At 45.0% G+C, this 24,495-nt stretch overlaps 1 protein-coding gene across 1 annotated transcript in view; it reads right to left on the bottom strand.

The window, feature by feature from the left end:
- The window catches only part of LOC138288499 (poly(3-hydroxybutyrate) depolymerase-like), a 240,661-nt gene that overhangs the window by 4,628 nt on the left and 211,538 nt on the right, over window positions 1-24,495 (bottom strand). Inside the window, exon 10 of the mRNA XM_069230048.1 lies at window positions 2,085-2,110. Within this exon, the coding sequence (XP_069086149.1) occupies window positions 2,085-2,110 (26 nt within the window). The remainder of the gene's footprint in view (window positions 1-2,084; window positions 2,111-24,495) is intronic.

Here is a 24,495-nt window from a genome sequence, read left to right on the forward strand (position 1 = left end):
TTTGGCATAGGGGGGCCTGATTTGTGCCCCCCTACATGCCACAATACCCAATGACCATGCCCAGGGGACATAAGTCCCCTGGGCATGGCCATTGGGCAAGGGGGCATGACTCCTGTCTTTACTAAGACAGGAGTCATGTAAATGGCGTCTGGGCGTCGTTAAAAATGGCGCAAATCGGATGGAGGCGATTTTTTGCGTCAACCTGACTTGCACCATTTTTAAGACGCCCTAGCGCCATTTTTCCCAACGCCGGCGCTGCTTGGTGTACGTGTTTTTTTTCCACGCACACCAGGCAGCGCCGGTCTGCTTGCGCCGGCTAACGCCATTCAATAAATACGGCGCCCGCATGGCGCTTCAGAATGGCATTAGCCGGCGCAAACATTTTTGACGCTAAACTGCGTTAGCGCAGTTTAGCGTCAAAAAGTATAAATACGGGCCATAGAATCTAAAACGGCACTCATTAAGGCCCGTATTTATACTTTTTGACGCTAAACTGCGCTAACGCAGTTTAGCGTAAAAAGTTTTTGCGCCGGCTAACGCCATTTTGAAGCGCCATGCAGGCGCCGTATTTATTGAATGGCGTTAGCCGGCGCAAGCAGACCGGCGCTGCCTGGTGTGCGTGGAAAAAAACCACGTACACCAGGCAGCGCCGGCGTTGGGAAAAATGGCGCTAGGGCGTCTTAAAAATGGTGCAAGTCAGGTTGACGCAAAAAATCGCCTCCACCCGATTTGCGCCATTTTTAACGACGCCCAGACGCCATTTACATGACTCCTGTCTTAGTAAAGACAGGAGTCATGCCCCCTTGCCCAATGGCCATGCCCAGGGGACTTATGTCCCCTGGGCATGGTCATTGGGCATTGTGGCATGTAGGGGGGCACAAATCAGGCCCCCCTATGCCAAAAAAAAAAAAAAAAAAAAAAAAAAAATTATACTTACCTGAATGTCCCTGGGGTGGGTCCCTCCATCCTTGGGTGTCCTCCTGGGGTGGGCAAGGGTGGCAGGGGGGGTCCCTGGGGGCATGGGAGGGCAGCTGTGGGCTCATTTTGAGCCCACAGGTCCCTTAACGCATGCCCTGACCCAGGCGTTAAAAAGAGGCGCAAATGCGGGGTTTTTTGCCCCGCCCACTCCCGGGCGTGATTTTAGCCCGGGAGTATAAATACGACGCATTTGCGTCGCAGTCATTTTTCTAGACGGGAACGCCTACCTTGCATCTCATTAACGCAAGGAAGGCGTTCACGCAAAAAAATGACGCTCATTCCTCATACTTTGGTGCTAGACGCGTCTAACGCCAAAGTATAAATATGGCGTTAGTTTTGCGCCGAATTTGCGTTAAAAAAAAACGACGCAAATTCGGCGCAAACGGAGTATAAATATGCCCCTAAATATTTAAGTACTTTTATATGGCGCTACGTGAGTGAAGTCTGACATTCTTTAAGAGTTGACCCAACTGTTTTTCAAAATTTGCTACCGGTGCGCCCATATGTCAATAATTACCTCCATTGTGCCAGGGGCAGCACTAAGCCATGGGAGTCTCCTATACCAATTAATACTTAAAGCATGCCATTAGGAGCATTTTGCCATGGGTACCTACTATTCCTAGAATTACCTCCAGTATGCTAGCACCAGCATTTTGGCATGGGTGCAGCTATAAACCAAGAATTGTCTTTAGTATGACAGGGCCAGTGCCGGACTCGTAAGCATAACACACTCACACTATCATTCACTCATGCACGTTCATATTTACTCACTAACCCTCATCCTACCTATAAAGCCTATGAAAACATGTCCAGACAGAAGGGGAGGGAGATTAAAGATGGCTACAGAATCAGTGAAATGTCCCATAATGGCTTTAGATTTCTGGCTAGATCTGGTGGTGTTACTGACCATTAATTCCCAGTCAAACCCGTCTTAAAGCTTCAACACAGATTGTGAGGCTTTGGGAGTTATTACACTCGAGCTGGCTTTTAACTGCCTCGAGTATGAAACAAGTCACAGGAAGATAGCCAATACACTTTAAAAAACAAACATTGTAAGCGCTTTGAAAGCTATTATCTCAAATATTATTAGAATTGAGTGGTCTTACCATATGCATTGCTAGAGTATCCCCACCTAAGAGAAGAGAAAAAAGAAAAAACTGTAAATATGACTAACAGATGGTACTTGAATAGGATAAGATCACCCAAAGAAGATGAAGACATACCATGCCACAGATTATGGAGTCTGGGTTTTAGATGCATAAAAAAAAGTATAAGTATGAGAATGAGAAGAAAGTAGAAGAGGTGCAAGCATGTGATCCTTCTGGCAAATGAAATCACAGGGGAACTCATGTAGCTTGTGCACCTACAAGGATGAGCTGCTAGCATCACAAATATCTGTACATTTATAGCTAATGATATATAAGAGAAAATGTCACTGTGCACATTTTTCTGATCTATGCATGGTGTGCACAGGTCAGAGAACAGGACCCAGGACTTTTCAAGTAGGCCTTCAGTTTTATGTTTGCCTTAAGAGCAGTCTAGCCTCTCACCAATGGTGAGTGCATACAGTGCTGTAAGGAAATGCCTCCTTGGCATGGTTACCCCCTGACATTTTGCCTTTGCTGATGCCAAGTTATGATTTGAAAGTGTGCTGAGGCCTGCTAACCAGGCCCCAGCACCAGTGTTCTTTCCTTAAAACTGTACCTTGTGTTTCCACAATTGGCACACCCTGGCACCCAGTTAAGTGCCTTGTAACTGGTACCCCTGGTACCAAGGGCCCTGATGCCAGGGAAGGTCTCTAATGGTTGCAGCATGTCTTATGCCACCCTGGTGACCCCTCACTCAGCACAAACACACTGCTTGCCAGCTTGTGTGTGCTGGTGGGGAGAAAATGACTAAGTCGACATGGCACTCCCATCAGGGTGCCATGCCAACCTCACACTGCCTATGGCATAGATAAGTCACCCCTCTAGCAGGCCTTACAGCCCTAAGGCACGGTGCACTATACCATAGGTGAGTGCATAGGTGCATGAGCACTATGCCCCTACAGTGTCTAAGCAAAACCTTAGACATTGTAAGTGCAGGGTAGCCATAGGAGTATATGGTCTGGGAGTCTGTCAAACACGAACTCCACAGCACCATCATGGCTACAATGAAAACTGGGAAGCTTGGTATCAAACTTCTCATCACAATAATTGCACACTGATGCCAGTGTACATTTTATTGTGAAATACATCCCAGAGGGCATCTTAGAGATGCCCCCTGAAAACATACCCGACTTCCAGTGTGGGCTGACTAGTTTTACCAGCCTGCCACACACCAGACATGTTGCTGGCCACATGGGGAGAGTGCCTTTGTCACTCTGTGGCCAGTAACAAAGCCTGTACTGGGTGGAGGTGCTGAGGTGACTCTGACTTTTAGAAATCCTCCATCTTGCAGATGGCGGATTCCCCCAATAGGATTAGGGATTAGGGATGTGCCCCCCTCCCCTCAGGGAGGAGGCACAAAGAGGGTGTAGACACCCTCAGGGCTAGTAGCCATTGGCTACTAACCCCCCAGACCTAAACACTCCCCTAAATTGAGTATTTAGGGGCTCCCAGAACCTAGCAAGATAGATTCCTGCAACCTGAAGGCGAAGAAGGACTGCTGACCTGAAAGCCCTGCAGAGAAGATGGAGAAACCAACTGCTTTGGCCCCAGCCCTAACGGCCTGCCTCTCCACTTCAAGAAAAACTGCAACAGCGACGCGTTCCCCAGGGTCCAGCGACCTCTGAAGCCTCATCTAAAAGGACCAAGAACTCCCGAGGACAGTGGCTCTGCTCCAAAGAAGAAACAACTTTGCAACAAAGAAACAAACTTTAAAGGACTGCACGTTTCCCGCCGGAAGCGTGAGAATTTCCACTCTGCACCCGACGCCCCCGGCTCGACCTGCGGAGAACCAACACTACAGGGAGGACTCCCCGGCGACTGCGACCCTGTGAGTAGCCAGAGTTGACCCCGCTGAGCCCCCCCAGCGACACCTGCAGAGGGAATCCAGAGGCTCCCCCTGACCGCGACTGCCTGCTTCTAAGAACCCAACGCCTGGTAAAGACACTGCACCCGCAGCCCCCAGGACCTGAAGGATCCGACCTCCAGTGCAGAAGCGACCCCCAGGTGGCCCTCTCCCTTGCCCAGGTGGTGGCTACCCCGAGGACCCCCCCCTTGCCTGCCTGCTTCGCTGAAGAGACCCCTGGGTCTCCCATTGAACTCCAATGCAAACCCGACGCCTGTTTGCACTCTGCACCTGGTCGCCCCCGTGCCGCTGAGGGTGTACTTTTTGTGCTGACTTGTGTCCCCCCCGGTGCCCTACAAAACCCCCCTGGTCTTCCCTCCGAAGTCGCGGGTACTTACCTGCTGGCAGACTGGAACCGGGGCACCCCCTTCTCCATTGAAGCCTATGTGTTTTGGGCACCACTTTGTCCTCTGCACCTGACCGGCCCTGAGCTGCTGGTGTGGTAACTTTGGGGTTGCCCAGAACCCCCAACGGTGGGGTACCTTGGACCCAACTTTGAACCCTGTAGGTGGTTTGCTTACCTGCAAAACTAACAAATACTTACCTCCCCCAGGAACTGTTGAAATTTGCACTCTGTCTAGTTTTAAAATAGCTTATTGCCTTTTTGGCCAATACTGTACATGCTATTTTGCTGATTCAAAGTTCCAATGATACCTAAGTGAAGTACCTTTCATTTGAAGTATTGATTGTAAATCTTGAACCTGTGGTTCTTAAAATAAACTAAGAAAATATATTTTTCTATACAAAAACCTATTGGCCTGGAATTGTCTTTGAGTGTGTGTTCCTCATTTATTGCCTGTGTGTATGTACAACAAATGCTTAACACTACCCTCTAATAAGCCTACTGCTCGACCACACTACCACAAAACAGAGCATTAGAATTATCGCTTTTTGCCACTATCTGAACTCTAAGGGGAACCCTTGGACTCTGTGCATGCTATTTCTTACTTTGAAATAGTACATACAGAGCCAGCTTCCTACAAGTGCTACATCAAATCAACTAATCCATAATCCATTGGCCCTCACTCAGAAACAATATTTTCAGATGCATTTACCATATCATCAGTTTATTGCTGTGATAAGGGGTCTGATTCAGTGAGGTGATATAGTTTGCCTTCTCTCCCACAGGTCCAATGCGATAAAGGCTATTCAGTGCCCACAATTCATACTGATTTATTTATTTTTGGGGTTTTATAAAGTTCTGGTTGTCAGCAAGCAATACATTTGAAGCACGGTAGGACAAATAACGATAACACAAAATGGATGGGACTGCTAGGCTACTGGAGTCCAGCTAGGTATCATGATAATATGTCTCACATGCTTATGATAGCGGCTCAGGGAATATTTTGGTCAATGCTGTCTTGAAAGGTTCAGTTATCAGAGAGTTTTCTAAATCATTGGTATTTAGGTTCAGCTCTGAGTTTGGAGCCAGTATACCCAACAATCAGAACTGAGGATTTTGAACCTAAGTTTTTTCTAGAGGGGATATTACGTGGGCCCGATGTTTGCAAACCATATGTTGCTCTGTTCTACTAGATCTTTGGATTGTGCATAGTGACTTGAATGTAATTGCAGCATTCACTGGAAGTCAATGCAGATCAATCAGGATTGGTTTAGAATGGTCATGATTCACTGTGTTGTGACACATCTTGGATGCATGATTTTAGAATCTTAAGTTTGCCAATCATGTTCTTAGCCAGGTCTGTGTAAATCACACTGCAAAGGTCTATCCACCTGAAGATGAAACATCTTCTAAGTCCTCATCTGATAAAAGATTTGCAGGAGAGGGAGGCAGGGACACTACATAGTGATCCCTGAATAAAGGATTCTGAGGAATCTAGACATACTTGTTAAGTGCGACCACAACGGAATGAATGGATCAATTAACAAGAAGTACTACTTATCCCAAACCAATCTCTCCATCTTGACTGCAAAATTAGAAATAAACAGCATCATAATATGCTGGGAAATTAAGGAGGATCAAGGCTACATGGCGGCCTTCATTAAGATTGATGAGGATCTTCTCTCTGCTGCGTGTCAGAAACCACATTGGAGGTTGTGCGCCTTCTGGTTTTGTTTAATGCAGCCTTGCAGTTGGTTTGTTACTATTCTTATTAGAGGTTTGCTGGGTAATAGTAAGTTGGAAATAGGGAGAAAGGTGGGCCAGGTGTAGGAAGATAATCTCATGTTTAAAATGCTTGGAACAGTGCCTACAGAAAACAAGGAGTTAATCAGAGTAGCCATGTTAGAAATTAAGGCAGAAGAGACCTTCTTCATTAGCAATGCTAAGTAAGTATTCATCCTCATATTATTGAACACCAGCAGGAAGCTATCATTTACCAGCATACGCATAGTGAATTTTGAGCACCATCAAGGACAAAATGGAGGCTTCTACTGAAGAAACAATGAATATAAAAGGTCTTAGACCACACTCTGCACCTTCTTGTTCAGTGGAGGACTAGCTCTGCAACTCTAAGGCAGGAAACCAAACATCCCCACATGGACAAGGCCGCTCTGTCTCAACAGTAAAAGTCTGACTATGCTCAAATGTTTGACAGAATATGTCCTGTTCATTGCCTGCATTGCTTTAAACACACTCTTTTTCATCTATGGTCATATGTACCAGTAATCTGTAACTATAGACAATTCAGCTAATATACAATGATACCTACGTTTACTGTTTGAAACATCAATACAGTGATTAATGAAGTGGGAAATGGTGAACTATTTCAAATAAAATCAAAATTGTATTTGTAATTAGATCACTTAACAATAATAGAACTTCAAACAAATTCACGTTTCACATTAACAGCGAAAGTAAAAAAATACTGTTACCTAGTAATGGCTTTAATGTATCAATGTGTTGGTAAACATCGCTCTGATACTTTTCCAGAAATGTTATTGTTTCTGTGCATATATCAGTGACCGTTATCAGAAACACTGTAAAGGGATCATACTTATTATATTTGATATACAACTTAGGTACTACCTATAAAATATGGTATCCTCATACTATTTCAAGCATAGTATCTCCCATCAATCCAGAAATCATATGTACTTTTTCTTTTTAAGTCTTGCAAAATCCTTATTTGCTGGAATAAATCCATGTGACTTAGGAAAAAAGCATAGATTGACTCCCAATGTGCTGAATCATCAGCTGGTGCCTGGGGTCAAAAGTCCAGCAGAGTGGGACTGTCCCAAAGCCATGGAGAAGAAATCCAATGAGCTCATGCAAGCACCCGGCTTGGCACTGGTCGAATTGCTCTACCACAGGGTTTTGCAGAGCCTGCTGATGTCCCTGAAGGGGCCCGTATCTACTACTTGCCCCGGAAAAGCACTATTTTCAGTAGAAAGGTAAGTTAGCTTAAATGACCAAAAGGTAACATTTCTTTATGGATTAAGGTTGTTATAAATCTACTAGCATGAGTATGTATGTTATGTTATGTTATGTTATATGTTATGTTATGTTTTGTTATGTGTATTCGTAAAGCATACTGTCACCTGAAAGAGTGTCCTGGTGCTGATCAGGTGTGTGGGCCTAGCCCCATCTATGGTAGGTTGGTTAATTGAAAAGCTAGGACTTCATGTTCTTGCAGAATTCAAGAATAGGAGAGGAGGCTCTGATGTGGAGACAGAAGTCATTCCACGCTTTAGGAGCGATGTGAGACATTGCTTGTCTACCTGATCTGGTTGTGTGTATGGGTGGGATGTTGGCGTGCAGAAAAGAGATGTCTGGATGGTTGGTGGAAGGAGATGCTACTGTTCAGATAGGAGGGCCTGAATGCTTATCACCTTATTTAGGGGAACCAAAGTTATTTCAAGCATCCCTCCATAAGGCCCGACATTAAAAACTGATTACAAAAGTCGAAGTATGTATGTGTCTTATAACAACAGAGTTTGTCTTGTTTTATATGGGTATAAATTGTGGTCCCAGAACAGCGTTCTAATTATTTACCAATGAAAGGAAGCAGTTTTTGCCAATCAGTTATCCACAAAATGTACTTCATTCAGTTGCATTGAACTGGCAAATCCACCACCGTTTTCCTGGCATATTCTAAGATAATTATCTGTAACTTCATACATCTTAGCTCATCTAGGGCCAGATGCAGCAAAGAATTTGCACGTCGCAAACGTCGAAAATCGCCGTTTGCGAGGTGCAAATGCCTCTTTGCTATGCAGAAATGCATATTGCGAGTCGGTACCGACTCGCAATATGCATTTCAGAATCGCAAATAGGAAGGGGTGTTCCCTTCCTATTTGTGATTCGGAGTGGAATGCAATACCATTTGCGACCGCATATGCGGTCGCAAAGGGTATCGCAGTTACCATCCACTTCAAGTGGATGGTAACCCACTCGCAAATTGGAAGGGGTCCCCACGGGACCCCTTCCAGTTTGTGAATGGACCCAAAACATTTTTTTCAGGGCAGGTAGTGGTCCAAGGGACCACTGCCTGCCCTGAAAAAAAAACGAAACTAAAGGTTTCGGTTTTTTTTTTAAGTGCAGCTCGTTTTCCTTTAAGGAAAACGGCCTACACTTAAAAAAAAAAAAAAAATGCTTTATTGAAAGCAGTCACGAACATGGAGGTCTGCTGACGACAGCAGGCCTCCATGTTTGCGAGTGCCTAGACTCGCTATGGGGCCGCAATTAGCGACCCACCTCATTAATATTAATGAGGTGGGTCATTGCGACCCCATAGCGAGTTGCAGACGGTGTCTGAGATACCGTTCTGCATACCAATTTGCGAGTTGCAAATTGCGAGTCGGAATGACTCGCAATTTGCAACTCGCAAATTGGATTTTTCCTACATCTGGCCCCTAGTCCATCTATAAATATTTTATTTCTTAAGTACACGAATCAAGCAGAGTTGAAAACAGAAGGTAATTGTCGGTGTCCTTAGGAGACTACACCAATCTTTCTACCACATTCTGCTTTCTGATATAATAAACATATCCAGCAATGCTTGAAGTAAAACCTGTCCCTCACCACCATACCTGCTAAATGTGAAAGGATAGTATACTAATTAACTAATCATCAGTGTTGAAACGTGAGGGGAACAATCTTGCGTCTGATAGATGCCCTTTAAACATATGGGGAAAGCAGGAGCAGTCAACTCAGATAGCAAAGTGAACACTGCCAGCTTACAGTTTTAGGAACGCCTGAAAAACCACTTTCTTTCCTAGAGTTACATTTGCTTCGGAAACAGGCACATTGGTGTGGCAAGCAAAAGTCACAATCAGCTACTGGAACAGGGAAGCTAATGTGTCATCAAACGTCTGCATGGGATCAGCACAAACGTTCAGTAAACAATGAGACAGATCAGTAAAACACACATATTGGCAATGCTAATAGGTACAGCTTATGAATGCACTGTTAAAGCCAGACCTAAAAATCCATGTAGGTAAATGATTGCCCTCCTCCCATCTGTGCTGCTGCCAGAGAAAAGCATCATAAATTGTCTATGTATCTAAGATACTTTAATACACTATAATGTAATTTGTGTGCCCTAAAAGTTCAACCGCAGGTAGCTCAATAAATAAACAAAATGATCACAGCTGTGTGGAGAGCAAGCTCTGTTTTTGTGGAAGCGCACACCTTCAGACCAATCGGAACATGTACTCCTGGCTCCCCACATGGGGCAGAGCCAAAGTCCCTGGTTGTGTTGATTACATAATTGTCTGATGACAGCTGTGCTGTCAAGCCAGACTGTAAGAATGAACATATTGCTCTTAAACATGGGGGTACAAATCCCTGTGTTGCCATAATCTGCCCTGGGAAGGCGTTCCAAAGGCATTGTGTTGGTGTTCCCAGGGAACTCCCATGGTTTCGATGCATTCCCAGATTTACCAGAGCTAGTGGACCTGGGAATGCACCAGAAAGATATGCCTTCTCAGGTGAGGCGTAACGAGGAGAAATATTATTTTTTCCTCCTCGTTACTTCCTCTTTCTATCTGTGCTTCATTCTGGAAATTGCCAGGTGTATTATTGTAATATGTGGTGGGGTTTTGTCCCAGCTGTGATTTGATTAAATGCAGAACAACAAACTGCACAGGCTATTCCGTTTTTAAAACTATTAGGACTTTTTTAAATTGGTGCTGTTACTTAATTGATGAAGTTTTTATAGCACTTAGAAGGCATCAATGTGTCAGGAGGCTTAATATACAACCATTGTATTGCAGTCATGAAGCCCACAACCACAATAATCAATGGGTCAAATGAGGGGTCAATGCCTTTTTGAAAGCAAAATACAAGCAGCATCTACAACCGAGTTCAGGAAAGTATACAGTGATTCTAAATTATTACAGAATGATTGTGCAAAAAAAATAAAAACGACTGAAAATGACAAGAGAAGGAGTGGAGGTAAGGATGAGACAAACACAATTTACAAAGAGGTAGAGCTAAAAATGGCAATATTCTTCATAAGGATGGATGAAGACAAAAGGAGGAACATAGGGAAATGCAGAGAATGAGGAGAAAAAGAAGAGACCAAAGGGTGCCTACAGGTTTCAGGGCTGCAAGCACCTTTACTGCTCTCAGAATGTGTTAATAGGGCCTTATTTAGGGTTTGACCTTCAGTCAAAACGTGGCGGATAGCTCATCCCCGTATTTCAAGCGCCAGAAGCCAGTTATGCACTTATAATACAGAATTCAGGATATGTGCCAAGTCTGCAACAGAGTATCTCATCCAGCAAACTCTATGTAAGACAGTAAGTATTCTGAGACTAAAAATGGCTTAAAATACATAGGCCCATATTTATACTTTTTTAGCACCGCATTTGCGTCACTTTTGACGCAAAAACGGCGCAAACTTGCAAAATACAATTGTATTTTGCAAGTTTGCGCCGTTTTTGCTTCAAAAAGCGACGCAAATGCGGCGCTAAAAAAGTATAAATATGGGCCATAGTACATAAAAAGCAGTTTCCATTAATAAAGTTTCTTCAACATGAACAAAAGAATCGCCTAAAGCATCAGCAATATGCCATTCGAAATAACTAATCTTCAAATATGCCATTCGAAATAACTAATTAATTGGTTCTGCTCCAGCAAAAACATTATATTTTTAAATCACAGGAAATTAATATCTCTGATGCATAGATAACAGATAAAGACAATAAAATAGTACATGGCAAATGTTTGCAAGAACAGATTTCGTTATTTGCTCTAATAGATGTTTCCTCATGTGGAAAATGCAAGATCTCATCCCATCTTAATTCGAAGAACTGCTGACTGCAATTATCTATCTGGTAAATTCCGCAAGTAGAGGTGTCTCAGTGTAAACTAGCCAATCCCTAGAAAATGGAACCGATAATTTCTCTTTTAAGTATAGCTGATGTGTGACTAGATTTACTGATCTGGCCTACCTACAGATCCCTGTCTTTAAGACAGACACAGCGAAAGTTGCATCTGCATAATCAGAGAGCAATTCATTGCACTCAATTTTCTAATATTTTGAAAAATAAGAAGACGGTATTGGAAGTGCCCAGCCCCGGGGTCCTGCAACATGCATGAGAAATTTTAGACAACTCAGAAGGTAAAGGAAATAAATTATTCTTGAACATCGTGGTTTTTGCTAGGTAATCCCAGGAAGTTAAGACCAGCTCAAGCCACAGAGAGTGAAGCTTGATGTTTAGAGAGAGGTTTACATGTTTTCATGTTTTTAAATAGACCTTTTGCACTACTTAGATTCAACCTGAGATATAACATGTTTCAGTTTTGTTGGTTTTGAACCAAACTTGTGTATCTATGTTTTTCGTTTTTTCATCATTCACAAGTAATTTATTTGACTTACATTACTGCCCTAATGAGCTTAATGTATGCTGAAGGCCCATTGGAGTGGAATCTAGTAGTACAAAGTAATCTCCATATTAAAAAAAAAGGGAACTGGGACGCCTTTAAGGCCTTTAATAGGGGGAAATGCATCTCACTCCTATCTACTTTAAGTAAACAGACAACCCAGGATAGGTTAGTACTGGAAGCAGAAGTGCCACTAGCAGAAAGGGCCCACAAGGACACTCCCTCATTATCATTGCAATGAAAGGTCACCACACTTAGGGGGAAACTGAATGCAATATACACAAACAGGGTTGAGTAGACTCTACTGCATCTTAAATATGTGACTTATGACCAGGCAGTCAAGGTGGGAGCCCGATTACCACCACAACTATGGGTTAAGCACAGAAAAGAATACATTAGCCACATTAAGTTAGACGGTGGAAGATTAGCGATAGCGGAGAGTGATAAAGCAAATGCCTTTAGGGATTTCTATAAACACTTAAATATGGCGGAGCCATCCAAAGAGCAAGAACAAATGCATTACCTTTCCAAAATTAACCTTCCGCATGTGACTGATGATCAAAATGAGATTTTGGTTAGTCTGTTCAAGGAATGCGAGGTCCAGGCAGCAATTTCCGCCCTTAAACTCCACATATCACCCAGCCCTCATGGCTTCACAACCCAATTCTATAAAACTTTCAGTTCTGACCTGGTACCCCACTTGACAACACTGTTCAATCATATAGCTACCTCTCACAGGGTTACATGATTGATAAGCAAGGCACTAAATTCGGTCCTTCTAAAACCGGGGAAAGATCCTTATTACTGCATCTCATACAGAAACATATACCTCATACAAAACACATACCGGCAGTGCTCTTGGCACCGACACTGGTTCGGTCTGTGTGAACAAGTTATCACCATGGTCCAGGCTAATTATGCAAACCCACTTTCATGTGTGCTAGTCAAGGGAGTGGGCTCTGACTTCATCAAAGCGAAACAGGGTACCCAGCACGGGTGCCCCCCTCACCTCTTTTATTCACCCCTATATAGAACCTCTTGTTGCAAAAGCCAGAGAGGAGGAAGCAATTCATGGTCTCCCCTTTTGGGTCTGTAAACCATATAATCTCATTATTTGCAGATAATGTAATGCTTTCCCTAATGAGGCCCTCGATCTCTCTAAACGTTTTACAGCAAGAACCAACACTTTTTGGGAAGGTGGGGGTTACCGCATTAACCTTCATAAATCCTTTCTCCTGAACCTAACACTTCCTTTATATGAGATTGAGAGGCTGGTGGGATCCACTCCTTGCAATGGGTTAATAAAGATATAACATATCCAGGAATTAAAATCACTCTCAAGATCTCTGACTTATACAAGGCCAGTTTCCCCCATTCCTTCAACAACTTAAAGCCGATCTCAAAGGATGGACTCCAATGTATTTGTCCTGGCCTGGTCATATACATGCAATTAAAATAACTGTTTTACGGTGTTTTCTATATCTATTTCAGGGACTCCCAATCAAAATAGCCAAGGAATTGTTTTCAACACTATAATACTGGTGACCCACTTTATTTGGCAGGATCTTAGAGCTAGACTCCCCTATAAATTGGTGTGGTTACCTAAAGAGGCGGGCGGGTTGTCTCTTTCCGACTTTCCCTTTTACTATAAGGTAGTGCACCGAAGAGTGATGTCTGAATGGTCATTAAGGGAATTAGATAAACACTGGCTCCACATGGATCGGGCAGCAGTGGGTCGCTACATCTGGCATGTCCAATATAAGCCAAAAGTAGATGGACACCCTAATGATTACACTAGTACACCTAACACTAGTACACCTACAAAAACGACCCTTAAAGTCTGGGATGAGGTGACCTGCTTGGCTAAATGGGCTACATTCCCTTATCCGTTTACCCCTGTTCACTTTAACTCTGCCTTTCCCCCTGCATTCACACCAGGCCGTTTGATCCTTGGAGGGAGGGTGTCTTACTATTTCTGATCTGTCCCGTGGATAGGACATTCTTACCTTCGAAAACTACCAACAAGTCTTTGGCTAAACAAATTCGGAAAGATATCATTATACTCAATTGAAACATTGGGTACTCCACACGAGGAGAGCTAAAAGTGTTATCTATTTCCTTTATCCCCTTTCATTGGAAACCTCCCAAAATTTGCCCAAGACACATTGGATTTTTGGACTAATATAATAGGGGACTTGGTCCCTGACACATTATGGCAGATGCTATAGACTGCCATACGTAGGTTCCACTACTCTATGGTAATGAGAGATAACCATTACAAACTGTTCTATGATTGTTATCTATAGCCCACTAAACTTAAAAAAATATACCCCAACGCATCTGACCTTTGATGGAGGGAGTTTGGGTTACTGCAAGTTTTCCGCCATATATGGTGGGAATGCCCCAGAATCTGCCCCTTCTGGTCTGAAATCGTAGCACATATTAAAATCATACTGGGATATCCAATCCCCTCTATGTCAGGTTTCACCCTCTTGGGCTTGTGAAATAAGTGTCTCAAGTATCAAAGATTACATTGGCAGCTTCTTGAAAAAACAGGAGGCTCCCTCCATCACTAAGTGGTATGCTAGGTTGTGGCAGGCTTAGCAATGGAATTAATTGGGAACATATTGCAGGATAACAATAACATTTTTGAATACATTTGGGGACCCTCAGTGACATTCCTGTCTCTTGGCCTCCCCCTCGCAGCTTGCCCAACCCATACTCGGACACTTCATCCCTTCCAGATATAGGGGGTCATTCTGACCCTGGCGGTCGGTGACCGCCAGGGTCACCGACCACGGGAGCACCGCCAACAGGCTGGCGGTGCTCAGTCGAGCATTCTGACCGCGGCGGTTCAGCCGCGGTCAGAAACGGAAAGTCGGCGGTCTCCCGCCGACTTTCCGCTGCTCGGGAGAATCCTCCATGGCGGCGGAGCGCGCTCCGCCGCCATGGGGATTCTGACACCCCCTACCGCCATCCTGTTCCTGGCGGGTCTCCCGCCAGGAACAGGATGGCGGTAGGGGGTGCCGCGGGGCCCCCTAACAGGGCCCCACCATGATTTTCACTGTCTGCTGAGCAGACAGTGAAAATCGCGACGGGTGCCACTGCACCCGTCGAACCCCTGCAACTCCGCCGGCTCCATTCGGAGCCGGCATCCTCGTTGCAGGGGCATTTCCGCTGGGCCGGCGGGCGCTCTATTGGAGAGCGCCCGCTGGCCCAGCGGAAATGTAAGAATGGCCGCCGCGGTCTTTTGACCGCGGTCATTTGTCGGCGGGACTTTGGCGGGCGGCCTCCGCCGCCCGCCAAAGTCAGAATCAGGGCCATAATGTCATGAGTGCACCATGTTCCACCCGGTAACTACCTGCAAGCTCGGAGAGAAGGTCCCATAGAACTGTTTTCCCTCACCCATCACACAACACAAGGCTCAGTTATACTCACTCATGGTTTGAAGTTTTTGGGGTAAGGTGGGGGCTTGTGTTTTTTAGTTGGGCAAATGGTTCAGATTCAATGAGATAGATCATTTGATGACAACACTTTCATTACAACATTTGTTTACAAGGGGAATGTCATTATACTGTGGAAACTGTTTGTAATACTAACACTCAGACGTTTGCTTTCACATCCTCGTTGTGCTTCAATGTTTTTGTATAATACTGTGCCCTATGGGGAAAAACTCAATAAAGAAAGTTTGACAAAAAAATATATAAGCCTATTTTAGGAGAAAATTAGTTATTATTCTTTAACACTTGAGGGAGGTTTGCAGACATGAGCAAAAGATTGATCGGGTCCAGAACATAGCCCTGCCTTAAACGGTTATTGACCGAGATAAGCCCCATCAATCTACCCTTTCTGTGTACCTCTACCTGAGTCCAATTATTACTATGTAGAAATATCCAGATGGATAGCAGTCCTTGAAGAATATCCTATGATCACCGTTTTCCCTATAACACTACTTGATCAAATGCTTTGAAATCCATGAAGCAGCCATGCAGCGGCCATATGGATTCAACTGCTTTGCTGGATATTGCCCAGAGGGATCAATTGTAAAACAGCTGGGTGAAAATGACCCTGTTCTAAAGTAACTAAACCTTTCTCACCTGACCAGTTCAAGAGCCTTCTCAGAACTAATTTTGAGAAGACTATCAAGAATCCATGCAAGATAGAGATTAGGCAATAATCCTGTGTGGCTCCTGTATCTTCTTTTTTAAGATAAGTTTGGAATAAACCGTCTTAAAGAACATGAAATTCCCCCTCCCCAGCCTGTCCCCCCCCAAAAAAACCATTCCATTTGAAAAAAGGTGAAAGAGCGTAGGGCCACCACTTGGTGTTCTGACTAGGAGAACTGCATGGCTATTGCCTAGATCTGCTGCAAGAGACCGTTACATAGCAGCTATTACTTCCAAAATTGATCTTGGCTTCCGTAGAGCAGATAGCTCTCCATCATGTCCATAGGAAAACCTCAACATGTATTCTGCCTTCATCAATGTCAAAAAGGGAGGATAAATAGCCTCTTCAGGCAGCATGCAAAGTTGTGCATTCTAGGGTCAGCAGATGCTGATTAAAGTGAAGGCGCTGTTTACCAGCCTCAAAAAGGCTTTACCATTCTTAGAGGTTATGACTTCAATTAGTCTATCCCATTTATTCTTTTTTTTACATCAAATCTTATTAGATTCTACACAGATATTTACATCAATGAAACACACTGTTGCAAAAGCACACTCTTACAATATGTGAGATTTCCCTGTGGCGAGAGCCAGTCCAATTATATTTCTGAGTTCATTAAGTGTTTCAACTAACTCTGCCACCCCTCTTTTCCTGTCTTCGAGCTGTTTGCAATCCCCCGAATGTCTGAATTTCCTCACCAGCAAGGGAACAGAAGCAAATCATCTCTCTAAAGGAATCCCCCTGTAGTGGGCCCAGTCGGCCCAAATTTTCTCTGGACATGCCCTGACTGCATAGGTGGGAATTTCTAGGCCCATGCCTCTGCCTAGGCCCACATTCCATCCCTCTATACCAGGCGAGCTTCATTCTTCCAGGCCTTGGATGTGTCCCACTTATCACTAGCCCCAGCTTCATCAGGGCCACCTGGTACCTGTCACTGTCTGTATCTGCGGTGATTTGTAATAGAGTGAATTTAGGGTCTTTTGGTAGTCTCCGCCCCAGTATCTCTCCCAGGCATGCAATAATCCTTCCAGAAGGGCAACAACCTCCCAGAGGCCCATACCATATGCAGGAAGTCCCTATTTAGCATGCCGCATCTCAGGCATTTAGGTGAGGCTATCATCAACATTTTCCACAGCCTTTACCACATGAATAAGACTTTATGCAGATATTTGAGTTGGATCAGATGAAATTGGGAGACTATTGCTGTCTCCCTGGGAGAGGTGAACACCTACTTCCAATTGTGGCCTGTCAATAACTATTCCAGGCCGCTCTTAGCACTGAATGTATCTTTGGAGTTGATGACTAGGCTACAAGGTTTTGTGAGTGGTCAATTCGTACAAAATAATTTTGGTCTCTGTAGGGTTAAGGTCAGGTAACGTAGTCAGGAAAGTTATGTCTGGCATGAGTGCACATCGACATTGTAGGTACCTAAAGAATTGGCTCTTGTGCATATTATATTCTTCCAGGAAGTCAGAAAAGGTTTTTAGCACTGCACCCAACATGACATCTCCCAATTTGGAGATGCCAATGACATCCCAAGCTTTAAAGCCCTGTAGACCTGTCACCTGGTGCAGTGAGGACACACTCCACAGGAGTGTTTCTCTGGTCAGGGATCCCAGCCACCCCAACTCCCTATGCGTGTCCCACCAGACCAAGGCCATCACTGTAGCGGCCAGTGGGAGAAGGATCATTGTGGGGTTTCTGTACAGCAGACACAAGAGTGGCACGTCCCCCATCTCCTATCGTTCAGACGGAAAGGCTGGGTTGTCCACGCCACCGAACCACCGTTTGTTAAAGACAGTCAAGTGGGATGCTGCATAGAAGGAAGTCACATCCAGGGTAGCTATACCTCCATCATACAGTGATTTCTGGCATTTGGAGAGAGAAAGTCTCAGAACCTAGTGCCTCCACAGGAAGCCTTTCAGGAGTACATCCAATTTCTTGAAGAAGGCCCAGGGAGAGGGAAAAGGGTAGTTGTGGCTGATACAGTAGGCTTTGTAAGGTTACCATTTTGTAGATGGAGGACATGGTTAAGGGGCTACTTATGTGAGTGGCACAATCAGTGCTGCAGACCAACCAGTAGCATTTCATTTACAAGCCCTGGGCACATGTAGTGCACTTTACTAGGGACTTATAACTAAATCAAACATGCCAATTGGGGATGAACCATTGCTACCATGTTTAAGGGAGAGAGCATATGCACTTCTGCACTGGTTAGCAGAGGTAAAGTGTGCAGAGTCCTAAAACCAGCTAAACCAGTGTCAGAAAAGTGGAGGGAGGCAGGAAAAAAGTTGGAGGATGACCATCCCAAGGCTGTCATGTCTAACACCACGTTGCACAGCAGTGTGTCCAGTTTCCAAGAGGCTCTGAGTATCACTTCTCTATCCATGAAGTTGAAGAGAGAAGCAATGTTACAGCACACGAGTGGGCCCTTGTGGGACTTTGAGGCCAGTGACCTATGGGCCTATTCAATCATGAAGCAAGCAGTTATTTTGTCTAAGGGACCCATGTCTGCAGCCAGTCTGCTAAGAATTGTGTGGCAGAGACACCCTTCGACCTCTCCAGTATCTTCATAATCCTGAGATTGTTGTGGCGGGATTAGCCCTCTGCATCCTCGGCTTGCATCTCACCTGGTGCACTAATGTTTTTAGGCCTGAGACGATGGTTGGCAAAATCCTCAAGGAGTCTTCGGTCTCTGATAGCTGCCCTTCTGCCTCCTTGACTCTAGCCATCGTGTTGCAGAGGTCTTGGCACAGGAGTGAGACATCTATTTGAAGCTCTACTATTTTCTCCTCATAGGAGGAGCGAATGTCTTGAATGGCTTGCAGGATGATGACTGACTGATCAGAGGGGGTGGGTAACTCTCAATCCAGGGTCATTGTAGGTTTCATAAATATATAATTACGCCCCTGCAAAGATTTTGCTGAAAAATCTTTTTTTCTCCATGGTGGATGCTGGTTGCTAAACCTTCGGGGGTCATTCTTTCACCAGGAAGTGCCACTCCCCACATCCCCACCGGCAAATGAAGCCACAGAGTAACCAGAAGAAAAAAGCTAAGCCAATGTCAGTGGAATTCTGGCCCCTGCAACGCCATGCACCAGGCAGCAGTAGCACGGCCACAGTCAGTGCACCCCTGGCCTCTCTTCACCTCTTCCCAGAATTGCCGTGGTTCAGGGCCCGGGGTCTGGCTGGAGGCCTTCAGTCCATCTCTCACAGCCCACACATCTGTCATGGAGGCTCATCAATGTAGACGACCTGGCCAACTGTCCATCTGTAGATAGCATTAGAGGGTTTCTCACGCCCGCGAGGTAGGCGAGCCGCTGGGCTCACCCTCAGCCTGACATGGCAAAAGGCCCAGGCTGTCCATGCCCCAGGCATGGTTGTTTTTGTTTTGCTGGGGCGCAGCATTTTCTCCAGGCTCTATGCTGTGGGGGTGTCCCAATGCTTATATTTCCCCTAAGGGTCTCTGACTGGGTTGCAGAGCAGTGAAGCAGCCCTGCAAGACAGGAGGGCCGGTGCACTTCTTTTCCAACCACCGCGTTGTCGCTGGCGAGCGGCTGGCTGTGTCTTTGCAGTGCCTCAGGCCCAACCAACACCTCTCATGTGCCTCTTTTTTGGGTCATAATGTCCCCCGGGCATTACTGGATGTTTGTACTCACTCCCAGTCAGTGGTGACGCGCCCCATCTATGGGACGTGATGGAGAAATCAAAGAAATGGCAAAGCAGCTGCGGACCTCAGCAATAAACAGCTGCCATGTTCTCTGCTGCAGCCAAGTCCCCCATTTATTTCAATAAAATAATATGTTCTCTCTTTTAACAGCCTTCTGTATTTACTTTTTAATAAATCAAGAGGTAATTCCTTATATGCTCACTGTTTTGAGCGAAAAGCACTTTTCCCACTAAACAGAACCAAGGACTCTGAGGTTTAATACTGGCTAGCTAAAATGATTTCCTAAGTTTTCTGTGGTGTACTAACATCATTATACTTGAAAGAACATACTGATGAGTTCATCATAATATACTGAGGAGCCACCTGAGTAAAATTCGACTTTACTGACGCCAAACACCTACAATTTGCCAGTCAATGGGCATATACCCTTTAAAGGAACAGAACCCCGAAAGGGAGAACCTAGGGGGAATATCTAGTGAACATCAACCTCAGTTCAACAAATAGCATGAGACAATCACTAGTAACAGAACCTAATATATGAAAATTTGAAACAAATGGTACAATGTTCAATAGGAATAAATGTATTATCAATTGAAGCCACATTTGAACAGGGCAGAATGTTTGTGCAGCAGTAGCATCATTGGCACACTACGACTGAGACAAATTGAGCCCCAGTAGGCTAGCATCATTTCCAAGGTTGCCGCCCTGGTGTCCATTTCAAAAGAGCAAAAGATTTCTATAGGAAGCTTGTATGACTGCAATTGAACTGTTAAAATTTTATCCAATTCGTCAGATTGAAATTTCATAATAAAATCACAGCACACACAAACACAATAACATGTGATGGTTTATCTGTTGTAAGAATAATTACATTATTTTCTAGAAGAACAAGTTGAAACATCCCATTTGGATAATTTGAAAGACTATAAACATTTTTAAGAATACAAGATTACAAGAATTACTACTGTTGAAAACTGCCTTATACACTACTTGCCAAAAGCCTGCAGTTTTTATAAGAACATAAGGCTTTACCACCTTACTTGAAATCACAAATACCAACGGTGAAGTGTGTTGTGTGTTTGATAAACATTATAAAACCTTCTGTCTCTAGACATTCCTGTATCCGAATCTGTGGGAATATAATATATTGTAAAAATTACATAAATTAAAATAATCCTTTCTAGTTAGTAAGCAATACCCATAAATATCCCAGAACAACAGGAAAAGGCAGTGGCAGAGCCCACTCCTTTATGAATAGTCAATAGATCAACTCGGTGTGTGCACAGTTGTATTTAAAAGTGGACAATATTAGGTAATACCACATTTGCTTCTATATCGTTCAATTACAGGGAAGTATCCACTTGATTCTGTAGGACCATTCTCAAAGACAAGTTAAACATGCCCCCTGGAAGAGGGGGCATCTTATATTATTAACACCCAAAGCTTTCCACAAATTAAATGATCCTTGGTTGGGTACCAGTCCTGAGTTAAAAGTTAATGCCAAGCCACCAGGGCTTTAAAGGCTCATGTGGGAAAATAGATAGGCTCCAAGCCCTTGTTACTAGAAGCAGTTCTTCTGATTTTTCAGGGTCGCAGATTAATGCTGATTAAAACATTACCTTATTAAATTCACTGTTTACATCTCTTATAAAACCCAGGGTTGTTAGGTCTGATGACTAAATACCTGAAAATGCTGGAATGTTTTTAAGAATATGTTATACCCTAGATATATCTGGGGGTGGAGGGGGGTCCTCTTTTTTCTTCTTTTCAGATTGTTTCATTCCAAAATAAATAATATTTGCTACATCTGATGTGGAGCGCCATGTACTAGGAAGAGTTGGTAGGCCTCATGCCTATAGTAAAAGTAGATTTGCACAAAGACTTAACAAACCAAAGATCTACTTTTGTGTGATTGACTAGTGTCTGTTGGTGTTTAAGTAAAAAATTACTACTTTCAGGAGCAGACAAATCTGGAAAGAAAGACAGCTGTTGATTAAATCTTCTTTGATTACTTCTGTTTACATTCAGGGACATTAAGATGGGGAAAGTCTAATTTCTGCTGTCTTTTGGAATGAAAGGAAACATGTTTTGAACAGCAACTGTTCTTGTCATATCTCCTGAGGGTTCCTTTGTGAGTATTTCCTTTTGGAGGACAACACTGGACAGCAAGTCCCATAAATCCTGCTTCCAGTTTTTATGGGAAGCAGAACTTCCCATAAAGAGATGTTCAAGAACCTCAGTAGAGCCTCAGCGCAGCATAGACTTGGGCAAATGGCAGTGTGGCAAAGAATGAAGGTAACCTACTCTAGGAACACACACTAATATTAACATAGCAATCTCAAACTTTTGCAGCATTACTTCTTCTTTATCTTGTTAACCAATCAGTGTCTTTGGGGGAACAGAAAAATGTAGGCCCTGGGGGGACTGCCGAGTTGGCGAGGTCTCCCCCCGGGATTATTTGGGGAGGGTGGTACGGTCCAGGGCAGTGTGGCTCCTTTTAGATGGACGTCGGGAGGGATATATATAAGGGGACATTTTTTACCGGCCACCAGTTTGTCAGTAGGTGACACGGTGGCCGATAGTGAGGTGTAGGGAATTTTTTTTGTGGTGTGCGGTAATTTAGCAGGTTCCACTTTGTCGAAGAGTTTTTGGTATTGGTTAGCCTTTCTAAAAAAATATATATATATAAATAATAAATACTACTTTCTAGGTAGGTAGGCAGGGAGCGAGTTTGTTCGTTCTTTTCAATTACCTTTTTTGTTGCGCTCTTCGGGGAGGATCGGCTGCCAGTTGCCATGGCGGAGGAGAAAGTCCAGCAGGTGCTTCAGCTGCTAGAGGAGGCAGGGCGCATGAATCTAGTTCATTCGGAGGTCCGGCCTCCGACATGCCCAGCTCGCAAATCTGCTGGCAGTGTTGTGGCAGCGGTATGGGCATGTTCGCCCCCGCGCCGGGAGAAGGTCCGTGTCGTTCAGGTAAGCCAAAGGGGGCGGGGCGGAGGGAGGAGCAGGACGGTTGGTGAGGGGAGGGCAATCGGGTTCTACACAGTTCGCCGGCTTGCCTATAAAGGCAAGGCGGCAAAAATATGCGGCGGGGACAGCTGCGAGAGGTGGAGCCCGCCGGAAAGGGTCGAGTGCGCCTCCCGGCGCGCGAGTTGCGAGCCGGTGTGCGGCGCTCCCTTTGAAGGGCAGAGTACCGCCTGGAACGTGTTGGTAGCAATGGTGGGGTCTGAGTGTGAGCTTAAGTGGGCCTGCTCAAGGGGTGTTAGAGAGTAAAAGGGCATCAAAACCTCACGGGGAAACGTCGGCGAGGACAGCTTCGCACGTCATGCTTCAAGGAAAGCATGACAAGACAGAGGACCTGCGCGTAAGGGGTCGCAGGAAAGGAGAAAAGGCGATGCAGGTTCAAGGTGACAGCAATGATTGGCGAAGAGGGGAGTTTGGAGGGACAGGAGAGGGTGGTATGGAGTCAGGGCCGGTTCATGAGGAGGGTGCAGACGGTCGGGTACCGGTTTGCGGGAAATGGCCTACGATGTTGGTATGGAGTGAGTCTGACAGTGAAGGGGAGGTGGGGGACGGAGTTGAAGAAGCATCTCCGCCCATGCAGGTAAAGCAGACAGGACGGGTTTATGGTCAGCAAGAGCAGTTTTGGGGGGGGGTGGCAGGAGCGGTTACTCAAGGAATAGGTGACCAGCGAGAAGGTGAGGGGGTGTGTCCCGTGGGGGCGTTTCACGTAGAGTTGTCTTGCATAGTTTATGGGCTAGCTCTCAACCCGGCACATCGGACCTTTTCTGGCAGGAGGAGGCAGGAACGAGTGGCGGTTACCCAGGCGGGCAGTTTGCGGCTCCGTGGCGCTGGGCAGAAGAGAAGGCGGGCCCCAGTGCTGACAGCCAGATGACGTCACCAGAAGTTTGGAGTTCTGACAGCATGGTCAAAGACGCTCTTCGGGGAAGGTGGAATGATCGGGGCGGTGCGCCCATCGGCGTCGCCTTCCCTGGGGAGCAGCGTCTTGGCGAAGCAGCAGGAGGTGCGGCGAAGCGGACGGTACCCAACAAATGGTATGATGCCGGTGATTGTATGGTAAGCAAGGGGATGGAAGAATGGGGCCAGGAATGACTCAATGAGGACTTGGACTTTACTGAAAAGGGCTTAGAAGAGGGGGAGATTTCAGATGATGAGGACGAGGAGCAAGTATGGTGGGGAGGGCAGGGTTTTTCTAATCCTGTTGATAAGTCTTTACAGGTGGCATGTCCCATTACGAGAGGCCTACAGAAAGGAGCCCAGCTGGCTAGACGGAAGGCATAGGAGCGGCCACCAACCTTGGTGTCAGGTAAGGACTCATGTGATGCCAAATTGAAAATGGTCTCAGTGGTGATTGAAGCAAAAGACAACGTTACTGAGCGCAAGAGATGTTTGGTGAAAAGGGTGTATGTGGTGGATGATAGTGAGGTGTCGGTGCTGTCGACTATGGTAGAGGATAAGTCAGAGCAGCAGGGTCCTAAAACGACAAAATTGCACAGCAAAATGGGCACAGCTAAGCCTTTGGGAGCTCATTTGATTCAGACTACAAAAGAAAAAATTTGGAAAGGTGGGTATGTTGAGATTTTGGAATTGTTATACCAGGAGGTCCGATCTAAGGAGGGATGGAAAGAGGAAGAATATGAGTTGGCTAAGAGGCCTAAGGTGCCAGTGAATATAGAGAACTGGACGGCTGCCTTTTTAATTTTTGCAAGTGTGTATTGCGAGCGTCACCCCGATAGGTCGATGGCGCTCTTTAAGTACATAGACATTATCAGGAAAGCACAGATCAATTATGGAGGTTATGTATGGCTTCAATATGATGA

This window comes from Pleurodeles waltl, chromosome 4_1, assembly GCF_031143425.1.
Source record: "Pleurodeles waltl isolate 20211129_DDA chromosome 4_1, aPleWal1.hap1.20221129, whole genome shotgun sequence".
Lineage (NCBI taxonomy): Eukaryota > Metazoa > Chordata > Amphibia > Caudata > Salamandridae > Pleurodeles > Pleurodeles waltl.